The 21495-nt window shown below is 39.1% G+C and overlaps 3 protein-coding genes across 7 annotated transcripts; 2 read left to right on the forward strand and 1 right to left on the reverse strand.

Moving 5' to 3' along the window:
* Nucleotides 1–1461: 1461 nt before the first annotated feature.
* tnni2b.1 (troponin I type 2b (skeletal, fast), tandem duplicate 1) lies at nucleotides 1462–3352 on the forward strand. The gene is made up of 6 exons (XM_016237168.1): nucleotides 1462–1542; nucleotides 1815–1851; nucleotides 1952–2080; nucleotides 2549–2638; nucleotides 2737–2913; nucleotides 3041–3352. The coding sequence occupies exons 1-6, from the start codon at nucleotides 1535–1537 to the stop codon at nucleotides 3128–3130; spliced, it is 531 nt and encodes a 176-aa protein (XP_016092654.1). The 5' UTR covers nucleotides 1462–1534; the 3' UTR covers nucleotides 3131–3352.
* Nucleotides 3353–4404: 1052 nt separating this feature from the next.
* LOC107554643 (lymphocyte-specific protein 1-like) lies at nucleotides 4405–15110 on the forward strand. Of its 5 annotated transcripts, none has more exons than XM_016237216.1 (13): nucleotides 4405–4705; nucleotides 6779–6925; nucleotides 7285–7732; nucleotides 7878–7987; nucleotides 9069–9134; nucleotides 9207–9423; nucleotides 10645–10683; nucleotides 11509–11552; nucleotides 12116–12197; nucleotides 12649–12783; nucleotides 13989–14087; nucleotides 14648–14749; nucleotides 15018–15110. In XM_016237216.1, the coding sequence occupies exons 1-13, from the start codon at nucleotides 4647–4649 to the stop codon at nucleotides 15099–15101; spliced, it is 1632 nt and encodes a 543-aa protein (XP_016092702.1). In that variant the 5' UTR covers nucleotides 4405–4646; the 3' UTR covers nucleotides 15102–15110. The 5 variants fall into 5 exon arrangements, with proteins under 5 accessions (XP_016092702.1, XP_016092703.1, XP_016092706.1 ...); XM_016237217.1 differs by having other exon boundaries at nucleotides 14663–14749; XM_016237220.1 differs by having other exon boundaries at nucleotides 13989–14006; nucleotides 14657–14749.
* Nucleotides 15111–16984: 1874 nt separating this feature from the next.
* Nucleotides 16985–20730, reverse strand: LOC107554594 (flocculation protein FLO11-like). Its single transcript, XM_016237156.1, has one exon. It carries the CDS (start codon nucleotides 20728–20730, stop codon nucleotides 16996–16998), a length of 3735 nt encoding a protein of 1244 aa, XP_016092642.1. The 3' UTR covers nucleotides 16985–16995.
* Nucleotides 20731–21495: the final 765 nt, after the last annotated feature.

Genomic DNA, 21495 nt, shown 5'->3' on the forward strand with positions numbered 1-21495 from the left:
CTGCTGCGCACTGAAAGGTGAGTCTCTATTATTCTGTCCGTCTCGAACATTAGATCTTCAGGAGATCTCAGTCATGCTGAGCAGCCATACTCAGCCAAGAAATTAGAGTAATAAGCAGGATAAAAATATGCTTTATAATGTACTGCATACTGGACTTGTGACAAAACAGGTTAAGTGGCTGTTGCCTAATATAATACTGTGTTTTTTAAGAATGGAGAGACCATGGATATGGTTTGATGTCTTCTTTATGGATACATTCTGATCAGTTCTTACTTTAAACTGTAATGTGAAATGCCCAAAAAGCTTTTATTAGACCCTAATTTGACGTAATTGTGGTATGTGTTGTTGGGATACATTTGAGTAGGCTATATTTAATACATTGTAAAAGTATATGAATCACAAGTATATTAAGCACATGCTCACTGTTAGATATTTCTTGCCTTAGTTCACCAGCACCTGTTGTTTTTACGGAAAAAAAATTGGCAGTTGGGTAATTCAATTAAAATACTATAAAATGTAATCAACTTTACAGACCTGTAAATTTTACAGTTTAAAACTGTTGTAATTTACAAAAAATCCAACCGTAACCAAGCTGCTACTAAAATCAGTTTTTAATTCTTTAACATAACAAATAGCTTACATAAGTTGTACAGCGTCAAACACACACATACAAATTCCATCATGGTAACACACATGACATTAAAATAATGTAATAAACAGTAATTTATCAACATAAGATGTAACATAAAACCATAGTTTTAACAAAATACTGTCAAAAGTGAAGTATCATACAGGGAATTCTGGGAATATCTGTTTACTGTAAATTAAATGACTTGTTCTTTTTACCTCCAAAAATTATCGATTTAACAGTTTTTTAACTAAAAAATTACATCAAATGTCCCAATAAATCTATTTTGGTTTTTCACACTGTAGAGTAAGGGAACTTACCATTAACCAATTAACAGGCTTTACCGTAAGTCTTTTTTTCACAATGTAATATTTCCTTCACACATCTTATGATATACACGGGTATGGAGACCACAGCTCATTTTAAAAAACATAATGCTCCAACTCAGTCCATGTCCATTCCAAAATCTTTTTTGGCAAGAAAAGTGTAGAACTAATATAGTTCTTTAGACTATCAGAAAGTATTTTTACAGTTGTGGAGGGTTTCAGCTGTTGGGTGTTGAAGTTGAGGAGATTCTTCAAGAGGCAGCAAGCTGTCTGTCAGCTGTCTCGTCTTCTGTATTGGGTGCAGACCTTCTGCTTCCTACAAAGGAACACTAAAAAAAGAGCATAAGACAATTGCTTCTCAAATTCAAACCCTTAAACACCAAACACTTCTGAGGGTATTGACACTTACACAGACCCCCAGCCGTCTCTCTTTCACATTATCCCCAGCCAAATTTAGACTTGCTGCAGGACCGATGACTGAATGTAAATTGTTTCCATTAGATTGAAGGCAGAAACACCCCCACCTGCCACCCACAGGCGTCTTCACCTTAACAGAGGTTGCCACAAAGAGCCCGGCAAGATGTCTGAGTAAGTATTGAGTTACAAACATCATGATGTTTGTGTGGCGTGAAAATGATCAAGTCACTAAGTCATGGATTACTGAACTCAGGAAATACATTTAGCATCATGATCATTTTGTATTTATTATGATACATACTAGCATAAATGGTATTAGTACTGCTATTAGCACAGTACATTTTATGGAGCTCCATGTGTTTCTCCTAACCATAATCATCCCAGTCAGTGAATAATGCACTGTTCGGTGCTCTCTGAAATTGTAAACGTTTGCTTTCTGATAGGAAAAAGATGTCGTCCAGCCGCAGGCAACATCTGAAGGTGAGGTCATCTCTTTCTTCATGAGATCTGAGCTATATGAACTGTCAGTGTCTCTCTTGTTGAATACTGTCTGTGCTGCTTCTTTGTCTTTGTGCTCCAGAGCTTGTTGCTTCAGATCACTCATGGGCTTTTGGAGGAAGAGGCATCTGAGGCTGAGCAGGAAAAACAGAGATACATGGAGGAGAACTGCCCTGATCTCTCACTGCCTGGAAGCATGCAGGCACTACAGGTACACACAGACACACACACAAACACACACACATACATTGCCATGTTTTATGGGGATGTTCCATAGATGTAATATTTTTTATACTGTAAAAACTGTATTTTCTACCCCCTTACCCTAACCCAACCCCACAAAAAATCGACTTTTTAGATTTTCAAAAAATCATTTTAAAAGATCATTATATATAAGCTGTTTTCCTCTTGGGGACCAAACCATGTCCCCACAAGGTAAAAAATTACTGGTATTACTATCCTTGTGGGAACATTTGGTTCCCACAACGTAGGGAATATCATGTACACACACACACACACACACAGATTCAGTCAGTAACAGAATCACATCATGCTTATGAACAGTTTTATACATGCTAAAAGCACACCATCATTTACTATTGCCTTCAGTGCTGTGTGATGGGCAAAAGTACAGACGAATAGGCTACGTGTGAAAATGTGCATGTATCTTTGTGTAAAGGAACTGTGTAGGAAGTTGCACCAGCAGATTGATGTCATTGATGAACAAAGATATGATATGGAGAGCAAAGAGGCCAAGTCGAACAAGGAGGTACTTTTGTTCTGATGGTTGTTTTGTTCTGTTCTACTAGTTAATGCATTTAACTTACATAACATCTAAAACCTCACCTTTATTCTTGATCTTTTAAGATTGAAGATCTGAAGATAAAGGTTCAGGACCTGAAAGGTAAATTCAAGAAACCTGTTCTGAAGAAAGTGCGTATGTCTGCTGATGCCATGCTGCAGGCCCTGCTGGGCTCCAAGCACAAAGTGTCCCTGGACCTGAGAGCCAACCTCAAACAGGTCAAGAAAGAGGTCAAGGAGGAGGTGAGCGCACATCATTAGCATTTAAACAGAAGCATGTGCAATAAAATGTGGACATAACTCATGATGAGAAGACAAATGACACGAAGGCTTGTAGTTTTGAAACATTGTACTTTTTCTGGCATTACAGGAGAAGGAGGCAGTGGGAGACTGGCGTAAGAACATTGAGGATAAGGCTGGCATGGATGGCAGGAAGAAGATGTTTGAGTCTGAGACCTAAATCTGTTTTTCTTAAATTCATATTTTCATTCAATGATTTATTCGGTCAGGTTGTCTTAATTCTTGTGGTCTTCAGGGTTCTGAGAGATAAAAAGTGGTAATGCTATCTGTTGTTGTAATACTATCAAGTGATGTCACAGTTGGTTATGTATTGTATAAAGGAGGTTTTGATGTATGTGATGGTTGGTTTTGCAGCTGAGGCTTTAATTTGTAAAAGAATAATCTGACTTCGGGTCTTTTTTATTAGACCAAATAAATTGACATTCATCAGTAAAACCCATTCAAATACTCAAAACAGTACTGAGAGGAGTTTGCTAAAAAAAAAAAAAACCTACAAATCAAACAATCGAAGTGTGACATTCTGCTTTTTCATTATTTCATCTTCACCAGTTAAATGTATAGCTCAGTGAGACTAAAGAACAACAGCAACCGATGACTCCAGTGGTCACAAGGGAAAACAGCGGAGCTATCACACTAGTAGTGACTTGCTCTTTAAATGTAGCAAGTATGGAGTCACACACAGAGATTGTTCATTTGATAAGCAAAGCAAGATTAAATCTCCCACTTGAAAATTATATTAAGTGTTGCAAATGCATGCTTTCTGTTATGCCTTTATTTGTTTTCTTTTTTCCTGTCTTTCATTCTTTATATTCTTAAAAGAAAAAAGTGTATTGTCTACAGTGCAAGTCTGAAGAGTTAAACATACTGAATCCATAGTGTTTAAATTAACTATTAAACTATCAGAATGCTACATAAACTGCAGGCATTCACTTGTGATACAGCTGAAGTGTGATGTATACATCTGAGCCAACATAATTATACACCTTCACATGCACACTCTTTTAATTGTATACATACACAACATTTTAACTCACCATTGTGCCATGGTTAATATAATTATTTTCATTCTTCTTCTCCACTCATGCTAGGAAGCTTATTGGGTGACTATTATTTTCATTAGTTAGGCCATGATTCATTTAGTTTGCGATTATAATGGAGATTTAGGTGCTTATCTCTACTTATGTACTAATTTTAGCCTATACCTGTTTATTATCTTTAGGCAGGCAAACCATGCATGTGGATATATTGGTTCTGAACTGAGTGCCTGACAACACACAGAGTAGTGGCCCTGCAATGCTATTGTTTTGAGGTGTGGATGTGTGTGTGTGTGTGTGTGTGCGTGTGTGGTATCATCTTACTTTCCCAGGGGATCATCACATGACTGTTTAGCTTTCTGCTGATTGGAAGAGAGAACTGGAAAAGACAGGAGCCTGAGTTTGCAACACTCTGAATGAAAAACACATGGAGATAGACAGAGGAAGGGAGTGAGTGGAACAGAAATAGAGAGAGGGAGAGAGAGATTGACTAAATCCTGTTCAGTGAAAGGGGGAGCACATTCACACCCTTTAGAGGATTCACAGGAAAAGAGAGAATCAGAGAAACACATTCAAATATCATCTTCAGTCACAGCAAGGCTGCTGGGGTTTCAGTGAGGAGATTGAGTGAAACAAATAAACATGTCCAACTCAATCTTGCGACGACATTCCAGCAAAAAGGGATTGGAGAACCTCCAGAGGTGAGATGTTGTTGATTTGTATGCATGTGTGTGAATCTGTTTGTCTGTGGCCATTTGGTCTGAGTCTTTGATCTGCAGAGTCACACTGTTCTTTGCCTAGAGTACAGTAGTAGGGCTAGACTATGCTGCAGTTCATTAAATCCTGCTTCATGAATCTTGACTTTTATAACCTTAATCATGACTTTTAAACTTGTCTTAACCAGACAGCCATTAGGACAGAAAGGTTTTATCAGGCAGAACAGAGGGGTCAAGAGGGGGAAACAGAGCATGAGTTCTTTCTGCTGTTTATCAGTTCCTCAGGGTGTTTAGGGGGAAGGGTTAAAGTTCTTGTGGGTTGTTTTGCGGTCACTTAGTATTTCATCCCAACTCTATGGTCAAAGAATGCATGGATGCGGATAGAGTGAGACCCAAATCATCAGGCCGTCCCAGATGTTTTGAGGGTAGATGATTGTGTTGTTATATAGTTATGAGTGATGTCATGAAATGATAATGTGTCTGTCCTTTAGGATGTGTCTGTAGTTAAAGTAAAAGCTGTCCCAGATGGCTGTTGTTCACACGGCACATGGTGAGTTAATTCGTGACATCATATGAAATGGCAGTGACAGGCTTCAATAGCTTCTTTTATTACTGGAATTTTCCTGAGGGTGGTGACATCATCAGATCCCCCCTGCTCTAAATCTGCTGGATCTGTGATACACAGCAGCAGCCCCCTCCCACTCTGCCCTAAGGACCCGGAGCTCCTCTATACTGTGCTGGAAATTTTGAGCCACTCCACCACCCAGCCATTCTCACTAAGTTTATTTAACAAAGGAAAGCGTGTGGTTATTATTGATATTATAGATTTAGGCTACTCTGCTTTAGTGTTTGCTTTGTTCATTTACTCAATACAATAAATATGTTTTGAAACAGATTCAAATGTTTAAGCAGAATGTGTGTTAAAGAAGTTGCTGCTCTGATGCATGTGTTTTTCAATGTAACTGTTTTTCTGTTTTCATATATTTTAAAATGTAATTTATTTCTGTGAAGGCAAAGCTGAATTTTCAGCAGCCATTACGCCAGTCTTCAGTGTCACATGATCTTTCAGAAATCATTCCATTATGCTGATTTGCTGCTCAAGTAACAATATTATCAATGGTGAAAATAGTTGTGCTGCTTAATATTTTTATGTAAACCATGCTACATTTTTACATATTTGATGAGTAGAAAGTTCAAAACAACATTTATTTGAAATAGAAATCGTATGGAGCGATATATCTTTACTGTCACTTTTGATCAAATTAATGCATCCTTGCTGGATCTTAACTACATTTTTGAATGGTAGTTTCAAACTATGTTTTTCTTTCTTCTCTTTTATATTCTGGCTTGCTCTGCCAACCTGTTATAAAGTGCTTAGATTGCACATTAGATAAATGGTGTCTATAGTAACAAGAAGCATGCCTTTGTTGCTCATTCAGGACAGGTTAAAGAAAATATTAGCAAACATTGCATCAGTTCCCAGAGGAGTGTACTGTAATGTATCTAATCTATAAGCTTACACCAATCTTACACTTCCAGTAAAACTTGTAATTTCATCGATGAAAGCACAGGAATATTTTCTGATCTGTAACGAAGAATAAAACCGTCTGTAAATCATCCACCTCTGCACAATTATTGTAAATAATCAGTAAAAGTGTTTCTCTGCAGATTTAGTTGTGACAGTTGTTTTGTTTAGTTCTCGTAATGTAAGCCCCTGTAAAGGAAGGCAGTGAGCCATTTCCTGTCAGTGTGAACCCTGCACTTCCTGTCCATGTTCGACTTACTTCCTGTCCATCTCTGACCCTACCTTCTGTCATATGACCCCTATCGCATTCGCTATCATAGTCATGGTGGTGTATTATTGTTTGATCGGTTGAAAATTACTGCCTGAAGATTTACATCACAGTGTAAGAATATAGACAGTATAATGCATAAAAATTCTGTTTACCTTCATGCACAAATGCGGCATTTATGATTTAGCGATCATAATTCTGTTCCTGAATATAGAAATTATGAAGATTATTACTAATTTGTATTATATGAATTGTTATTTTGCAGGATCACTGTTCAGCGCAGTCTGGAGGATGCAGAAGAAATTGAGAGAGAACAACGACGACGTGCAAGAACCAGTTCCTCTACTGAGCTGTCTCAACCCACCGTGACCCCACAGGACAGCCCTCGCACTGCACAGCCTCTGGACAACCAGTTAGTTTCAAAAACCTAAAAGTACACTCAAGTCAAATACATGTGTTTTGTGAAACTGTGTTTTGTGTGTGTGTGTGTGTGTTTTGTTTCCATGGAGTCTCAACCTCCAGATTCTGGCTCAAGCCAACTTTCTCTGTCTATCTCTTTGTGTGCTTGTTAATCTGTTTGTGAGTTTATATGTGTCAAGACCACACCTGTTCTTTTGATTCAGTCACTTATTCTATTCTAATCTACTCCATTCCATTCTATTCTATTCTATTATATTCTATTAACATACTCAACTGTTGTAAATAGACTTGTTATTCTTATATTGGCATCCCAATGAGAGGCAATTCTGAAAGTGTTTCACTGTTTGTTAGGGGTCAGAATGATCTGGTTCCAAGCTGCCCATCCTCTTTGGAAGAGGACGAAGGCTTCAGTGATTGGACACATCTGAGCAGGCGCAAACAGGGACAAATGGAACATAAAGATGTAGAAACACATCTCAACGGCTCCTGTCACGCAAAACTGCAGTTTTGTTCCAGCTCTGCTCAACAAAGTAAACCGCATGATATCAATGTGTTTGACAGCACCCCATTCATACAGACCCGACCCCCCCTTTCAAATCAGCAAAACCTGGATGAGGATGGTGATGATGAAGACTGGGGTGCCAGAGAGCAGGAAAGAAGAGATAACATTAACGCAGCAGAGAGGGAGGAGGGAGAGACTGGACGGTGGTGTGCAGAGGAGGGCTATCCAAGAAGCGTGAAAGGACATGAGTCATCTTTCTGGAAAAAACTAAATCAGAGCTGTGACATGGATGAGAAGGTATGATATTTAAGAAGGCATTTAACAAGATAGCACTCAAATAATACTTCTTACCCTTAAACCCTTAACTCAGTCATGCATCAAAACCAGTCTTTCAAGTGCCTATAACTACTGCATGCAGTGAACATATATGCTTCTTTCACAGAGAGGAAAGAAGGCAGAGATGAAGATTTCCTACACCTCTACAGTCCTCCTCCAACAGAATGGGAGACAATACAGTACTAATGAACAAGAGGGGAGGAGAACAAATGACAGGTACAGGCATAGACACGCATACATTTCAACAAACTCAGAAAAACCTGTGTGATTTGTAAAATATATGCAGTTACAATGAGAAGTTAAGAGTTAAAATACTGTATATACAGTTAAAGCTACAGTAGCAGGGGAGACTAAGCTTAAACCAGTCTTACATTTAAGTACCTTTAGGAAATGAATATATTATGCTTGTGATATAGTGTGTTATTGTTATGTTTATTTAATTATAATTATTTACTGATGTATGTAAGGATGGAAATAGAGATCTGAAGTTATCTATTGCTTGTTGAGGGATTGACAGTTAGTTTACATGTTTCAAATCATTTTAAATCTCTAAATGACAGTTTGTGAGGAGCTTATTCATCTAATTCCTCCCAATCACAATATTAAGGTCAATATGATACTGCTTACCTCACTCGTCACTTCAATGACCATTCTTCCGGTATCCCAACTCCACCTCCATTTTTAATCTCTACTAGGGATTTGGTAGAAATGCATCTTTTATATGCCGATTATGCCAGTTTTACTCAAGCTCCACAACAAAAGAAATCAGGTTTTACCCGAGCTGTGGATGTGAGTTTACATTTTTAATTGATTGCGATGATAATAAAAGACAATGTACAGTTAAATAAAGTCAAGAAAAGGCATCTTTAAATGGAGCCGTCCCCTTGAGCCACACGCAAAGACAAATATACAGCATGAGAAGTAATCCGATTGCCAACAAATGACTCTACTGATTTGATTCTTTGAACAAACTGCTCAAAAGATTCACAAACCTGGGAGTTGGACTGAATCAGTATGAGGAATTCTACACTGAAGCAGACAGAAATGTTATGAATCAACATCTGACATACTGTGTGGAGACCATGACTTCCAGCATTGTAGGAGTTACCCTTACAATGTAATATCCTTAGCACACTGCAGGAGAACAGTTTGAGAAGAATGTGCCAATGATTGGGCAGCAATAGAGTTATGTCGATATTGACTCTGTGTTGAGAAATGACATGAGAAATCAGGTGAGTGTCGCAATTTCCCCAGAACGAATGTCCTTCCTGAGTTCAGCCTGTTTAATCTTTCTCAGAGAACGAAAGATACAGAGCAACATGGACTCTTCAGTCGATTCAGCAGCTCTCAGCAGTCCAGAGAGGTAAGACAATGCATGTGAGGTCAAATACTTTGTTGATGAATTGCTGCCCTTTATTAATCTTGTTGTCTTTAGTGTGTCTGAGGAGGTGTTTGTAAAGAGCAGTGAGGAGAACCAGCAGCATAGAGAGACAGGAGATCAGACTCATGAGGAGGTGCAGAGGAGGATGAGAGAGGAGGAGCGAGAGAGGAAGAGAAGGGATGTGATGGAAAAGTTGAAGAGGTTGAGTATATCCAGCGGAGATCCAGAGGAGCCCTTCAGTCCTCTCAGCCCCAGGAGCCCCTCCTACATGGTATGACATCATCGTCATTAGACACAAAATCACATGACAGATAATGACGTGCGCATTCATGTTTTCGCATGTGTTGGTCTGGGTAAAGGGTGTCCTGTAGGGTTTAGCTCCAACTCTTTTTAAACACACCTGAACCAGCAAATCAAGGTCTTCAGGACAAAGCATGTGTATTACTATAAATAAGAGAAACTGTCAATCACCAAGTGGTAAAGTCATGACGTCACTGCAGCTGTGGTTCCCATAGAAGACAACATTTATGGGACAGGTCATGTCAGATTTTATTTTCGGATTTGAAATACATTATTTAAATGTGAGTTTGGCCAGCAGCTTTTGAGACTTAAGTATTCAAGTAGATAGGAGTTGGTCTTGCATGTCTGTAATAGCTGCCCCGGTGCTATTAAAAATATGCCTGCTAGTGAACTGTCTTTCGTTGTTCGGACTGACTTTGTTCAGGATTGCTAAAAACTTATAGTCAGGCAGGTTAGAGCTAAACTCTGCAGGAAGGTGGTCCAGAAGCAGGATTGAACACCCCTGCAGAGTCTGGGGGGGTCTTGTTTGTATATTCATGTTGGGACAAATGTCTCCAACATTTGTCCCCAAATCAATAAATGTCTCCAATGATAATAAACCTAAAAAAAACTACATTGTAGTGACTTATTATGAGGAAATAGCTTGATTAAGAAAACTTCAGAAAGGGAATAAATGATGGCTTATTTAAATTAATAAAATTGCAAAAAGTCCTTTTCTGCGCCTTAAACAATATGGTCTGTTGCACTTCGACCAATGGCATGAGAATGGGGGCAGGGCTATGCCTGGGTTGGGGTTGAATGTTCAGGAAATTTATTTGAAAGTTATTTTCGCAGTGCAATTTTTAAATTTTTTAATTATTAAAAAATTAAAATGTTGCTTTACCATTCGGTGATGCTTGTGGCACAGAAATGACAATGTCAATGATAATGGTAGGTCCCTGCCTGAAATAAAACATGACATAATGTACAACACATGTGTTTGTGCATTGTGCCCAGTTGTGTTTTGTAATTTCATCTGGTATCCTCCATATGCTGTTTGCGTGACTCCGACTTCTTCCATATGCTGTGTTTGGTTCTGATCTTTTCCTTGCAATGGTGGTGTGGGTTGAGGGAGAAAGATGACAGAACAAGAAGCATCTGCTTTACACTGCTGAGGTGCTTTGTGTGTGTATGTGTTGCTTGCTGGTTTCAGGCTGAGGGTGAGGAGTGGCAATCAGAAGGTACAAGCTCGGTGAGTTGCTTACTTTGTGCATGTGCATGACAGCATTAAACTGTACGTTAGAATGTTTGTGTGTGTCTGCTACTGTGTACCTTATCTTTGCTTAATAAAGCTGTGGTTATAATTGCTTTGTTATGCATTTGTTCTGTTTATGTCTATGATCATATTCCCTTCCATCTTACTTTTGCGGTGTTCTGATAAAACTAATTCTGATATACTGTACAACTTAAGCATTTAGTGATATATTTTTATGTAAGAACATTTTTGACAGCCTCAATATTCTCCCTATATATATATTGGGAAAATAATAGTTTCATTTAAAAGGCAACAGATCAGTTCTTAACATACAAATAATAAACACTTAATGTATGGTGATGACATTTTAAAAATACAAAGGAAATGGGTGTCAGGATGACTTTTTTGGGCAATGAATGCATCCTATCATGTTGGGCGAAACTGAATCTTTAAAGGCCATGACACTTTTTGTGGAAGAAAGAAAGGGCAACAGGCTTCAAGGATTTACAGTATCAACAAAGAATATGAACAGCCAGATACAAAGCCCCCAGCAATGAAATTATGAAATAAATCTGTTTACAACATCAATGGATTAATCTGCCCTTCAGTATTGACTTAAACTTTTAACAGAGTATGGTTTTACTTTGTGCAATCATCATCCGTTACCCAATGAAGTTGCACTGCATTTCACTATTTTTGCCTGTTGCCTGGAAACATTGCACAAAATATTGCCCTAAGGGTTTTTCGTGCTCAGTGGTGTAAAGATTCACAAATACTCTGAATCTATTTACTTATAAATGTTCTTTTACTGTTCATCTACAGCTTACTGAGAGGACTGAGTCTCTAAACCGCTCCATTAAAAAAAAGTAAGACTTCGGAAACACACATACACATTGAGATGAAAGGGCACAAGTGATTTACTGTAGGACTGTAAAAAAAAAAAATCCCCCTCTTAGTATGGAATGTGAGAAAAAGCAGGGGTGAATTGTTGTTTTTCTGTGCTGTGGTATGACATCATGTGTTCATCAGTATTTTATCTTTGATCTAAACACCACACATGAATGATTCATTCATGAATGAACAACTGTTTGAAACATGGTTCACCATTCAAGCAGGCAGGTAGACATGATATGACATGTTTCCATCTATGTATCCTACTCCTATTCACTAAATATGAAATGATGGAGGATTTGTTTAGTCGTTTTTGCGCATGTATCAATCTCAGAATCCAATTTATCACCGGGTATTCTTTTCCACATTGTTCATTCTGGTATGAAGTATAAACAGTATACTTTACAGAGCCTTTGTTTATATCTTACATTACTTTATGAGTCATGGTGCTCTTCATGTCCATGCTTGTTCTGAGATGGTCTGTGTCTTGAAAGAACAGTGGTGCTTTAGGTAATGTTTCATCTGTTCGTGAAAACAGGAACAGTATAAAGAAGACCCAACCTCCCACGATCATCTCGAAGTTAGATGGCAGACTGGAGCAGTACAACCATGCCATTGAGGTGAATTACCTTCACATGCACTTGTATAATGTCAGTTTCATAATTAAACCTTCTGCATATATTCCTGTAAATGCACCTGCACGGCTACATGCTGCTGCTTTTACATTAATTTCTTTGCACGTGTAGCTCTTATTACCCCACCCAGTGCTTACATTCACCTGCTCTGATGTTTACCACTCTGATCTCTCTGCTGTGGTGCTTTCAGACAAACTGCATGCCCAGGCACTTCCTCTCTTAGTCATGCTTATTCGCTCAAACATTTTTGTTTTCAGCCGGTTCTGGTTTCCTGCCACCTAACTGTCAGGAAACGTGTAAGAGCCCCGTGGCAAATGTGTGTATTGTGGAACCAGGTGTTACAGGTTTTATTGCGGAGAGTTAAGCAGGTGTTTCACAAGTCCCAGATAGCGTAATATTTTCGTCATTATGTGTGTGTTTTGGTGCGTGTGTGCAGGAGTCCTGTAAAGAGGGCAATGTAGTCAAGGTAATGGACGTTCCAACACCACCAGAACCCGTATCTGCTCGGAAGACCCTGTTTGAGGCGGGAGAGGCCTGGAATCAGAACTCAACAAAGGCTGTGTCCTCCAAGGTTCATACAGTCACAAATATCATCCTTAGTTTATCAAAACATATATTATATGATAGTTCACCCTAAAATGAAAATTCTGTCATCATTTACTCACTCTCATGTCATTCCAATCATGTATGGCTTTCTTTTTTTCTTTAGAACATAAAATAATATTTTTTGAAGAACGTTTTTTTTTTTTTGCCATACAGTGGAAATCATAGACTGCTGCAAGGATGACTTATTTTTGTAGGCCAAGAGCCATTAACAAGTTAGCATTTTAGCACTTCCAGTTTCTATCGTCCGGAAGCCTTTTTATTTGATGATTTTTGGTTAAATGCCTGAAGATATTTTCACATTTTGTTCTACAACAAGCTTTTACTTGTCTTGAAAAATACATTTACTAACAAATGACTAAATTCTAAAGGTTGTTGGGGACAGAGGTTATGAGTTGAAAACTCATCTTATCACTAGTCTGCTTTCACAGCCTCAGTGTGTTTATAATCACACTCTTGCAAACTATTCTAACTCTAAATTTTTTAAGTGAAGACTGAAAGAGTTGTTGGTCGCTTGGTGATGGTGATTTTAAAATCAAGCGACTGTTGTGTAGTTTGTTTAGAACCTACATTTAGCTTCTTCTTTTTTTTTACTTCTAGTCAATGTATTTAGGCTTTAAAATTCATAAAAGTGTGCTAATTTGTGAAGATTATAATGGTAAACAAAACATGTAAGAATCATAAACTTTTGTTGGTCATAAAGCTTATTTTCTGCAATGATCTGAAAGGCAATGGAAAAATCCAGTGGGGTTTTTCTTGAGGGAACCAGTGTAATGCTAAAAGCTTCCAGGTTTACCTGCAACAATATGTTATCACTGCTGCACTAGTGTTCAGTGTCGGTTTGGACCCCAATGACTTTCATACGGACAATTTTTTCTACAATTGTGTTACAAAAAGTAATACAGTAATACAAAAGTAATACAGATTTAGAATGACATTAGGGTAAGTAAATCATGACATAATTATCATTTTTGAGTGAACTCTCACTTTTAAGAACTTTACTGACACGGACTCATATTGTGTTATTAGTCAATGTTTTGTTACTATAACTGAATTTCTGTTCCCTTGTGAAATGAGCGTACAGATATGTTGCACAATCTTCATCATTCTGGTGTGACTGTAAAAAGTAAGTGAGTGAGTAATTAAACGAATAAAGGATTTACTCTAATTCAGGATACAGAGGGAATGAAAGTGGGTGTGTCAGATCTAATTAACCAATGGGTGAAAGGAAACTGTGATGTCAGCACCAAGAGCCCTTCCTCCAAAGCAGCTGTAAGTTTATAATATACATGTTTATATTATAATGTTAATTGCATAGTTTTTTTCTTGAATCCAGCCAATAGTACATTTCCTTTTGAATCTATTGTATCCTCTATCTTCTTTTTCTTAATCTTTAGTTCTCTTCTTTACACTTTTCTTGTGTCTGCTGTTCTTCTCATCCTTTTCAGTAAGGTAAACAATTCCTATCTCTTTCTTCTCCATAGATCCTTTATAGCTGAGTGGAAGAATTTAAGTGACTTTTGTGACTATTTTTTATTTATTTTTGACTTGCTGTGTGTATGTGTTTTCTGGATAGACCATATGGAAAATATAAAAGGTGTTGTAAGGTTAAAGTTCATGCTGTGGCAAGTCATGTGATGGCAGAGAAACATTGAAACAAGCGTGTGGTTTAATGACACCATCTAGTGGTTACGACTAAAATGAACCTGTTAGACTGTCTGCAGTTTGTTTACAATAAAAAAAATTATGTTTATTGTGCCATTTCTGTTTCTGATTATTATGTCATCTATTATCTTTCTTTGTGTGTGTGTGTGTGCGTGTGTGTGTGTCAGGATGTTAAGTGTCAGGATGTTAAGGCTGGTGAGGTGCGTAACATAAAATCCATTTGGGAGAATCTGGGAGATGCCTCATCACAGGATAAACCAAATGCAAAGGTATATCATGACTTCTCGTGACACTAAATCATGATCCACCTTACAGAAACATTTCTCTAAACTTATGTTAGGATGTAATTGTGTTCAAAACAACCAATGAGCAACATGCATCAGTTCTTATAAACATCACTTGAGTTTGGCTGTTCACAAGCACAGGCTCATTCTCTTGCATCTGTAATCTGCTACTATAGATTAAGTAGTACTTAATTCCTCTTCACTTGGTTTTTCAAGGGTTTACAAGGCTGTAATTTGACCTTTACCTTTTCAGGGACTGGCTGGAAAAATGTACAAATTTGTTGAGAGTGGGCACGGGAAATATGAGAAGGTCTTCATAAATAACGACACAAACTGAAGAACAAGTAAGAAATGTACTTTCTTTATTAAAATCTTTTTAATTTAAAATGACAAAATATTAATTCAGCATGTTCGTTTCTACACAGACGTAGTTCATGCTTTACCAAAGTAACTAAAATATGATAATGTGCTGTACATGAACTGCTGCATATCTACAAAAACAAACACACTTAGCTCTATCAAAATAGCTTATGGGTGTACAGGGTAGGGCAGTGTATGATGATTAATTGTTGAAGATTGTTTATTATGTTTTCTCACTGTTATTGTGCATCACAAAATGCACTTCTGTGCTGGTTCTCAGTTCTGTTTATTTAGGATCTTTGTAGTCAGTTCTGTGCTACTACACAGAACTAGGTCTCAGACCCATGCCAGAGTTGAATTTCTCTGAGCTATGTGCATGTGGAGTGAGTAAAGGGCACGACACGGCAGTCAGTTAGATTTTGCAACAGAGATCCCTGAAGTACAAGGGCTGCCATAATTACCAGCTTAAAAAGGCCCCCCCCCCCTCCCCCAGCAGTCCTGGGTAGTATTCTGTAAATTTCACATGCCTGTTGTCACACCTGTCAGTCTAATCATGCTATTTGTGACACTGGACAAGAAATGAATCCATAAGCATGAAATCACTTTCAACATTTTTCTAGAAATGTGTCAGTAAGAAAACATCCAACACTGGTTTTTAGCTTAAAAAAAATGAATGAAAGTTTAAAATAACACATCTGAAACTTGGGGTGGGGTATCTTTCCTACATGTTCTAGTTATAATTTTCCAGTTTTCCCTCTGCCCTTTTTTAAATGAACAACACCACCATCATGTCATAAGTCCTTCTGAGCAGGGCTCTTGACACCGCTCAAAACATCACATTCTGAAGCTCTCTATTCTAAACATGTCTGCTCGCACCACCCGGCTCAGCTGACGTGAGCAAACCTAAACCCAGGATCCATCCCCCGGATGCCACACCACACTCTGAGCCTCTTTCCTTGTTTGATCATTCTCACCATTACGTTTTCAGCCCTTGCTCACTTCCTCACTCGCCACATCCCGAACAGCTGCACCCATCAGTCGCCCTCTCAATGCAGGAATGCACTAGGCCTCTATTTCTGCTGACCAGCCCTTTACTGCACTGCTCAGAGCAGAACACAGTGCATAGCTTGTTTGTCTCACTGTTGAGGATTTCATATAAAAAAGGAATTTACAGTGCTACAACACTACATAATTGTATAAATTGTAGTTGAATTGTAATTGTAGTTGAAACTTTACACTGTGCATTTGAAATGTAATCATACATCTGCTGTTTTTCCAGTAGATGCACCGAATCCTTTGGCTGTTCTGTTGAAGTCTTTCGGCTCTTCACCTTCCTGTTTGCGATGCAGCAGCCCTCTTTCAAAGGCCGTGGCTATTTTGTTGAGAGGTTTCGCAGCTGCCTCTTTCAGCTTACGGGCATCAAAGCGCGGACTGTAGAGAAGGATGGGCAGGCGATGGACGAAGGATGGGACTAACTGGCCATCCTTCTCAGTGTTTTTCTGCTCTACTTCCTCGGTTTTGTTGCTATGTATCTGCTTCATAATTTTCTCCTTTGTTGCAAACATATGAAAAAGTACAGCATCCCACATTTTTGTTGCCCTGGGCTCATCTTTCTTTTTTACCACATCCTGTCCACCCAATGACTCTTCTTTGGCCCCTGCAGATTTGTCTTTACCACTTATTTCTATATCTGTTTTCTGAGAATTTTTCTCCACCTTAGGCTCTGGAAAACTGGGGCTTTCAGGTTCAACCACCATGTGCTTTTTCAGCCTTGTCCAGCCACTGAGCTTGGCCTTCAGGCCTTTGGGTTTCTGAGCACCCTTAGGTTCATTTTGTTTCTTCTGATCATCTGGTGTGGGTTCAGAGAGAGTCTATTGGCTAAACTTGCCATCTTCAGTGGCTACAGCCTCGTTTTGTCTTTCAGTTGCTAATGAATCTTTTAAACACGTTTGAGGTTTTGAGGTATCAGACTTAAACACTTTGACTTTAGCATCTGTGACAAGATCAACTTTTGAATCCTGAGCATGTTGTGCCTTTACATCCATATTAGATGCTTTGGCTTCTGTCTGGGATTTAGCTGAGCTTTCTTCAGATGAAGAGAGTGGTAGAGATTTGGCAACCTTGAGAAGCATGGCGGCAAGACTATTTTCTGCACTTGGAGCTTTTCGAAGAGACTTCATATTTGAACACGATAAAGGCTTTCGAGTATCAGATTTTAAGGGTTTGGTCTGTATGCTTTCCATATTCGATTTGGTGTCTTGGTGTATGTTATTTGATGGTTTGATTATTGCATTTGAATGTCTTTGGTGTGTTGGTGAATTGTTTAATTTGGATTCAACTGTAACTTTAGCTGCAGCTTTGAAATCAGTGTTTGTTTTATTGGAGTCCTGTAAGTCTGATGCCAAATGGCTCTTTTGGTTTGGCTCTTTTTCATTAGCACTTAGGGTTATTAATCCTTCATTACTGTTGTCTTGTTTAGAAGATTTATCCATTGCTAGGTGGGTGACTGGGGCTTCAGTGTTAGGCGCAGGTGAAAATATCTGTGCATCTGAGGGGACTTTGGATAGCCTGTTTGTTTTGTTTGAAGGGCTTGGAATAGATTTCACATTCATGTCATGTTTCTGTTTCTGCATCTGCTGATCTTTGGTTTCTTCAGGGGTTTGATTGATTTTAGCAGTGGGTTTCAAGGAGGGAGGTGTTGAATTTGGGTTTATTAAAACTGCAGTTTTATTTGCTTCTGATTCAGAGTAAACTACAGGATTAGATTTATCTGATTTAAATTTATTTGCAAGTTGAGATGCCTCTGGTTTAGAGTGACTTGGAGTATTAAATATATCTGTTTTAGCAGGAGTTGGAGGATTAAGTATGTTTGATTTGGGCAAAACATCAGGACTGTCTTCATTAGATATACATGTGGCTTCAGGTCTGGATATTTCTGTCTTTGAGGGGGCTGTAAAGATAGATGCACCTAACTTTGAGGGAGCTGTAAATTTAGTTTCCTCTGGCTTTGAGAGGGCTGTAGGTTTAAAATCAGGGGGGACTTTAGTGTAACTTCTGGTGTCTGCTGATGGCATTCTAGAGTCTGTGACATTGGTTGAGTTTGTTGTGATTTTATTGAAACTTTCATTTTTGGTGTTTATGATATTGTGAAGTTCATTACCTGTATTGATATCAATAGAAGTGTCACAGACAGCAGAGTAAGTCTGGTGGGTTTCTAAAGAAAACTTGGATAAACATGACATGGTTTTCTGTTCTTGATTTGCAGAAACTTGTAATTGCATCGCTTTCACTGACGCATGATTAAAACTTTCTGTTGGATATATAGATCTGTGTGCATTCTCTGACTGCACCGTTTGCAGTGGGATATTCTGAACCGATAAGAAATTCTTTGTTAACAATCCGGTTATATTTGAGTTCGGAATATTTGATTGTACCAGGGGAAAATCCATTTGTACCAGGGGCATTTTTTTCCCCTCTGCTGTAAAAGGAGGGGTGGCTATGTCTGTAGACCCTGAATTTAGTTGTCTAGGAGCCTCTGCTATAGCGATGGGGTTTATGGCCTTTCTTAAAGGTGTAGTTTGAAGCCCATTGTACATTGTATCTTCAGGATTAAAGCTAGAGGCACTGGTTTTACTCCAGCGATTGTCTCTTGCACTGGTTTGTATTTCAGTTTTGTCAGTTACTGGTAGCATTTCTTGGTTTGTCATCAAGATTTGTGAGGGCAGTGCAGCCACTGATGTTTGTAATGCCTCTGAGGATTTCTCTGCATTGAAATCAGATATGATACTGAACTTTTCTTGTGATGTCTTGGTTGGAGATTTGGTCTCATATGTCATGTTTTTAAAGTCTTCTGGTACTTCAGGCTTAGATACAGAAGGATCCCCATGTGAATTCACCCTGATTCCACCATAAGCAATATATTCAGCAGGTGTCAAAACGTAGTAAGTTGACTTTTGTTTCGGGATGTTAATATCATTTTGTGATGGCCTCTGGTTGCCCACAAACCGTGCTGGTGGTCTTGGTGACCAGTATACAGGCATACTTGGTGTTTGATAGTTTTGGGAGAGTACAGTCATGGATGTCTCCTGAATTATATCTGTTGGAACAGACTTGCCTGGTGTCATTATACAGGTTTCTGTCGTTTCAGTTTTAGTCCTTGGATACTCCCGTGGAACTGTAGATGTAAGTACCTCACATGCTCTAGAGCTTGACTTACTAGCCTCAGCAAGGGTCATGGATAAGGAAACCTCACATTTAGAAATCTTTGGTGTCAAGCATTCCTCAGAATAGGCATTAGAAATTAACGGTTTGAGTCCTTTAGTGAACACAACACCATTTGGAGTGTAATTCTTTATTTTATCCACAGCGATTTTTTTCAGGCCATCATCATGACCAACTACTGCACTTTGAGCTTTTACACTAGTCAATGAGGGAGGTTGGAGCTGGTGATTTTGAGGTATGGGCCCCTTTTGGTTTTCTGTAGAAATCATTGTTGTGGATAATGTAGAGTTAAATGCAAACAAGGTTTGATTATCTGCAGAAGCCTCCAAAACAGGTCTTTTTGCCCCTGTAACTGGGCTTGCATATGTATTTATCTGACTAGAATGTGTTTGAGCTTCATACAGCATCCCTGAATTTTGTTTAACATTTATCACTGAGTTTTTTGCATTAAATGGTGCTTCTCCTTGAAAAGTTGAACCACAAGTCCAGGAGTCCTGAATAGGTGGCTTTGATATCTCATAAAATGAGTTTTTTTGAGTATAAATCCTTGTTTGTGGAAAATCAGCTGTTGTGGAAGTCTTGAAGTGTGACCCAGCTGTTTCCATGACGTGATTATGTGCGAGAGGTGTGTGAGTAACGGGTGCAGGTGCAACATTTTTATATCTTTCCCCGTTGGATTGACTCACTGGAACCTGAGAGATGGAAGGTTGTGTCTCGTAACCCGGCGCACAAGCCATTGTCAAATTTGGAGCGGGAGGTCGAACTGGAGCCAAAGGGGGAGCTTGTATTTGTACTGAGGCTTGATAGGTCTGTTGTTCACCAAATGTGCCATGCGTCGACCCTGCTCTTGAGGAGCTGGACTGAAGTGTTTGGCTGAAGGCTATCTCAAAGCATGTATCTGGGTCAGCATCTGTGGCCTGCTCGGAGTCATCGTCAAAAAGGATAGATGAGCATGTGTATAGAGGTGCTATCTGGTGCTCCAGTGATCGGGCAGGGTAAGAGTACAGCTGTGCAGACAGTGTGGGCGTAGAGCTGTAGTGTGAGCTGTTGGCAGGGTATAAGTATGGGGAGGCAGAGTGACAGTAGAAAGGGCTGCAGGAGGAATATTGAGAATCTAGGGTCCTGCTGAAGGGAGGGCTTTCTGGAGTCCTTGGAGGGATGGAGTGGTCACTCTGCTCCAGGTCAGGGCTGACCTCATTTACTGGCGACAAGTTCAACCTGAATGGGATGGGTGTCTGAGAGGAAGAACTGACTTTCTTCTTGACACTTTTCTTAAGGAGTTTCTGCAGACGGGCATTGTCTCGCCCTGGTTTTGGCAGTAGAGGAGGAGGGTATTGCTGTGGAAGCAGATTAGGCTGACTACCATAACTTAAAGCCATCAGCATTTCAACACCTGCAGGCTAGAGAAGAGAGATGATGCTGATCTGCAAAAGAGATGAACAGACAGATATGAGATGGATATCAGTTACCGCAGTACTGCACAGGTACTGTGAAATACAAATACAAGGTGTTTAAAGGCCACACCCTAGCTGTGCAAATTATGTATGTCAAACAAAGATGTTAAATGACAAAAGCAGCTTTCAATGGTTTTAAAGCAGGCACTTTGACACTTCAGTCAGCACAACAACCCGAGGCCTAATGTCTCTCACAGAGCCATGCACCTGACACCCACTAACAGATCACACTCACACTGTTAATGAAAGTTAAATTGAGCTTTTTTTTTTACCTGTGCAAGTATTACTTTGCAATTAAGTGTGCAGCTGCAGGGTCCAACTCTGAGTGTGCTGGGGGAAGATTAGTAGAACAGAGCAACAGGACATGGTGACCTACCCCTTTTCCATGCCAAAAATAAAACTCCTCGCCCTGAATTCAAGCTGCACTCTGACAACCAGTGAGCTGTAACCAGGCGCATGCGTTAGGTTATCAAAAGTCTGTTTCTCCTTAGCTATCTTTGCATGCATTTATGAATGCTAAATGTCTTTTGAAGACCACATGGAATTGGTGTGATGTGCTGTGGTAATAGTGTTAACTTGTCTGCCATAGTCTGTTGATATGTTTTGTTCGGGGCATTAGTGTAGATTCAGGTATGGATGTTAGAGGCACATATTGCATGTTTGTTTGTCTTTCAAAGCAAAAGGCAACCATATTAT

The sequence above is a fragment of the Sinocyclocheilus grahami genome, unplaced genomic scaffold, assembly GCF_001515645.1.
Source record: "Sinocyclocheilus grahami isolate Dianchi unplaced genomic scaffold, SAMN03320097.WGS_v1.1 scaffold508.1, whole genome shotgun sequence".
NCBI classification, from domain to species: domain Eukaryota; kingdom Metazoa; phylum Chordata; class Actinopteri; order Cypriniformes; family Cyprinidae; genus Sinocyclocheilus; species Sinocyclocheilus grahami.

What these genes read in the sequence shown, in the direction of transcription:
- tnni2b.1 (XM_016237168.1), top strand. An exon ending in GAAGCATGCAGGCACTACAG is followed by an intron (nt 2,081 to 2,548) that starts GTACACACAGAC and finishes CTTTGTGTAAAG; the next exon opens with GAACTGTGTAGGAAGTTGCA. An exon ending in AGAAAGAGGTCAAGGAGGAG is followed by an intron (nt 2,914 to 3,040) that starts GTGAGCGCACAT and finishes CTGGCATTACAG; the next exon opens with GAGAAGGAGGCAGTGGGAGA.
- LOC107554643 (XM_016237216.1), top strand. Translation starts at nt 4,647, where the DNA reads ATGTCCAACTCAATCTTGCGACGACATTCCAGCAAAAAGGGATTGGAG. An exon ending in AGTACAACCATGCCATTGAG is followed by an intron (nt 12,198 to 12,648) that starts GTGAATTACCTT and finishes GCGTGTGTGCAG; the next exon opens with GAGTCCTGTAAAGAGGGCAA. An exon ending in GCCCTTCCTCCAAAGCAGCT is followed by an intron (nt 14,088 to 14,647) that starts GTAAGTTTATAA and finishes TGTGTGTGTCAG; the next exon opens with GATGTTAAGTGTCAGGATGT.
- LOC107554594 (XM_016237156.1), bottom strand. Translation starts at nt 20,730, where the DNA reads ATGCTGATGGCTTTAAGTTATGGTAGTCAGCCTAATCTGCTTCCACAG.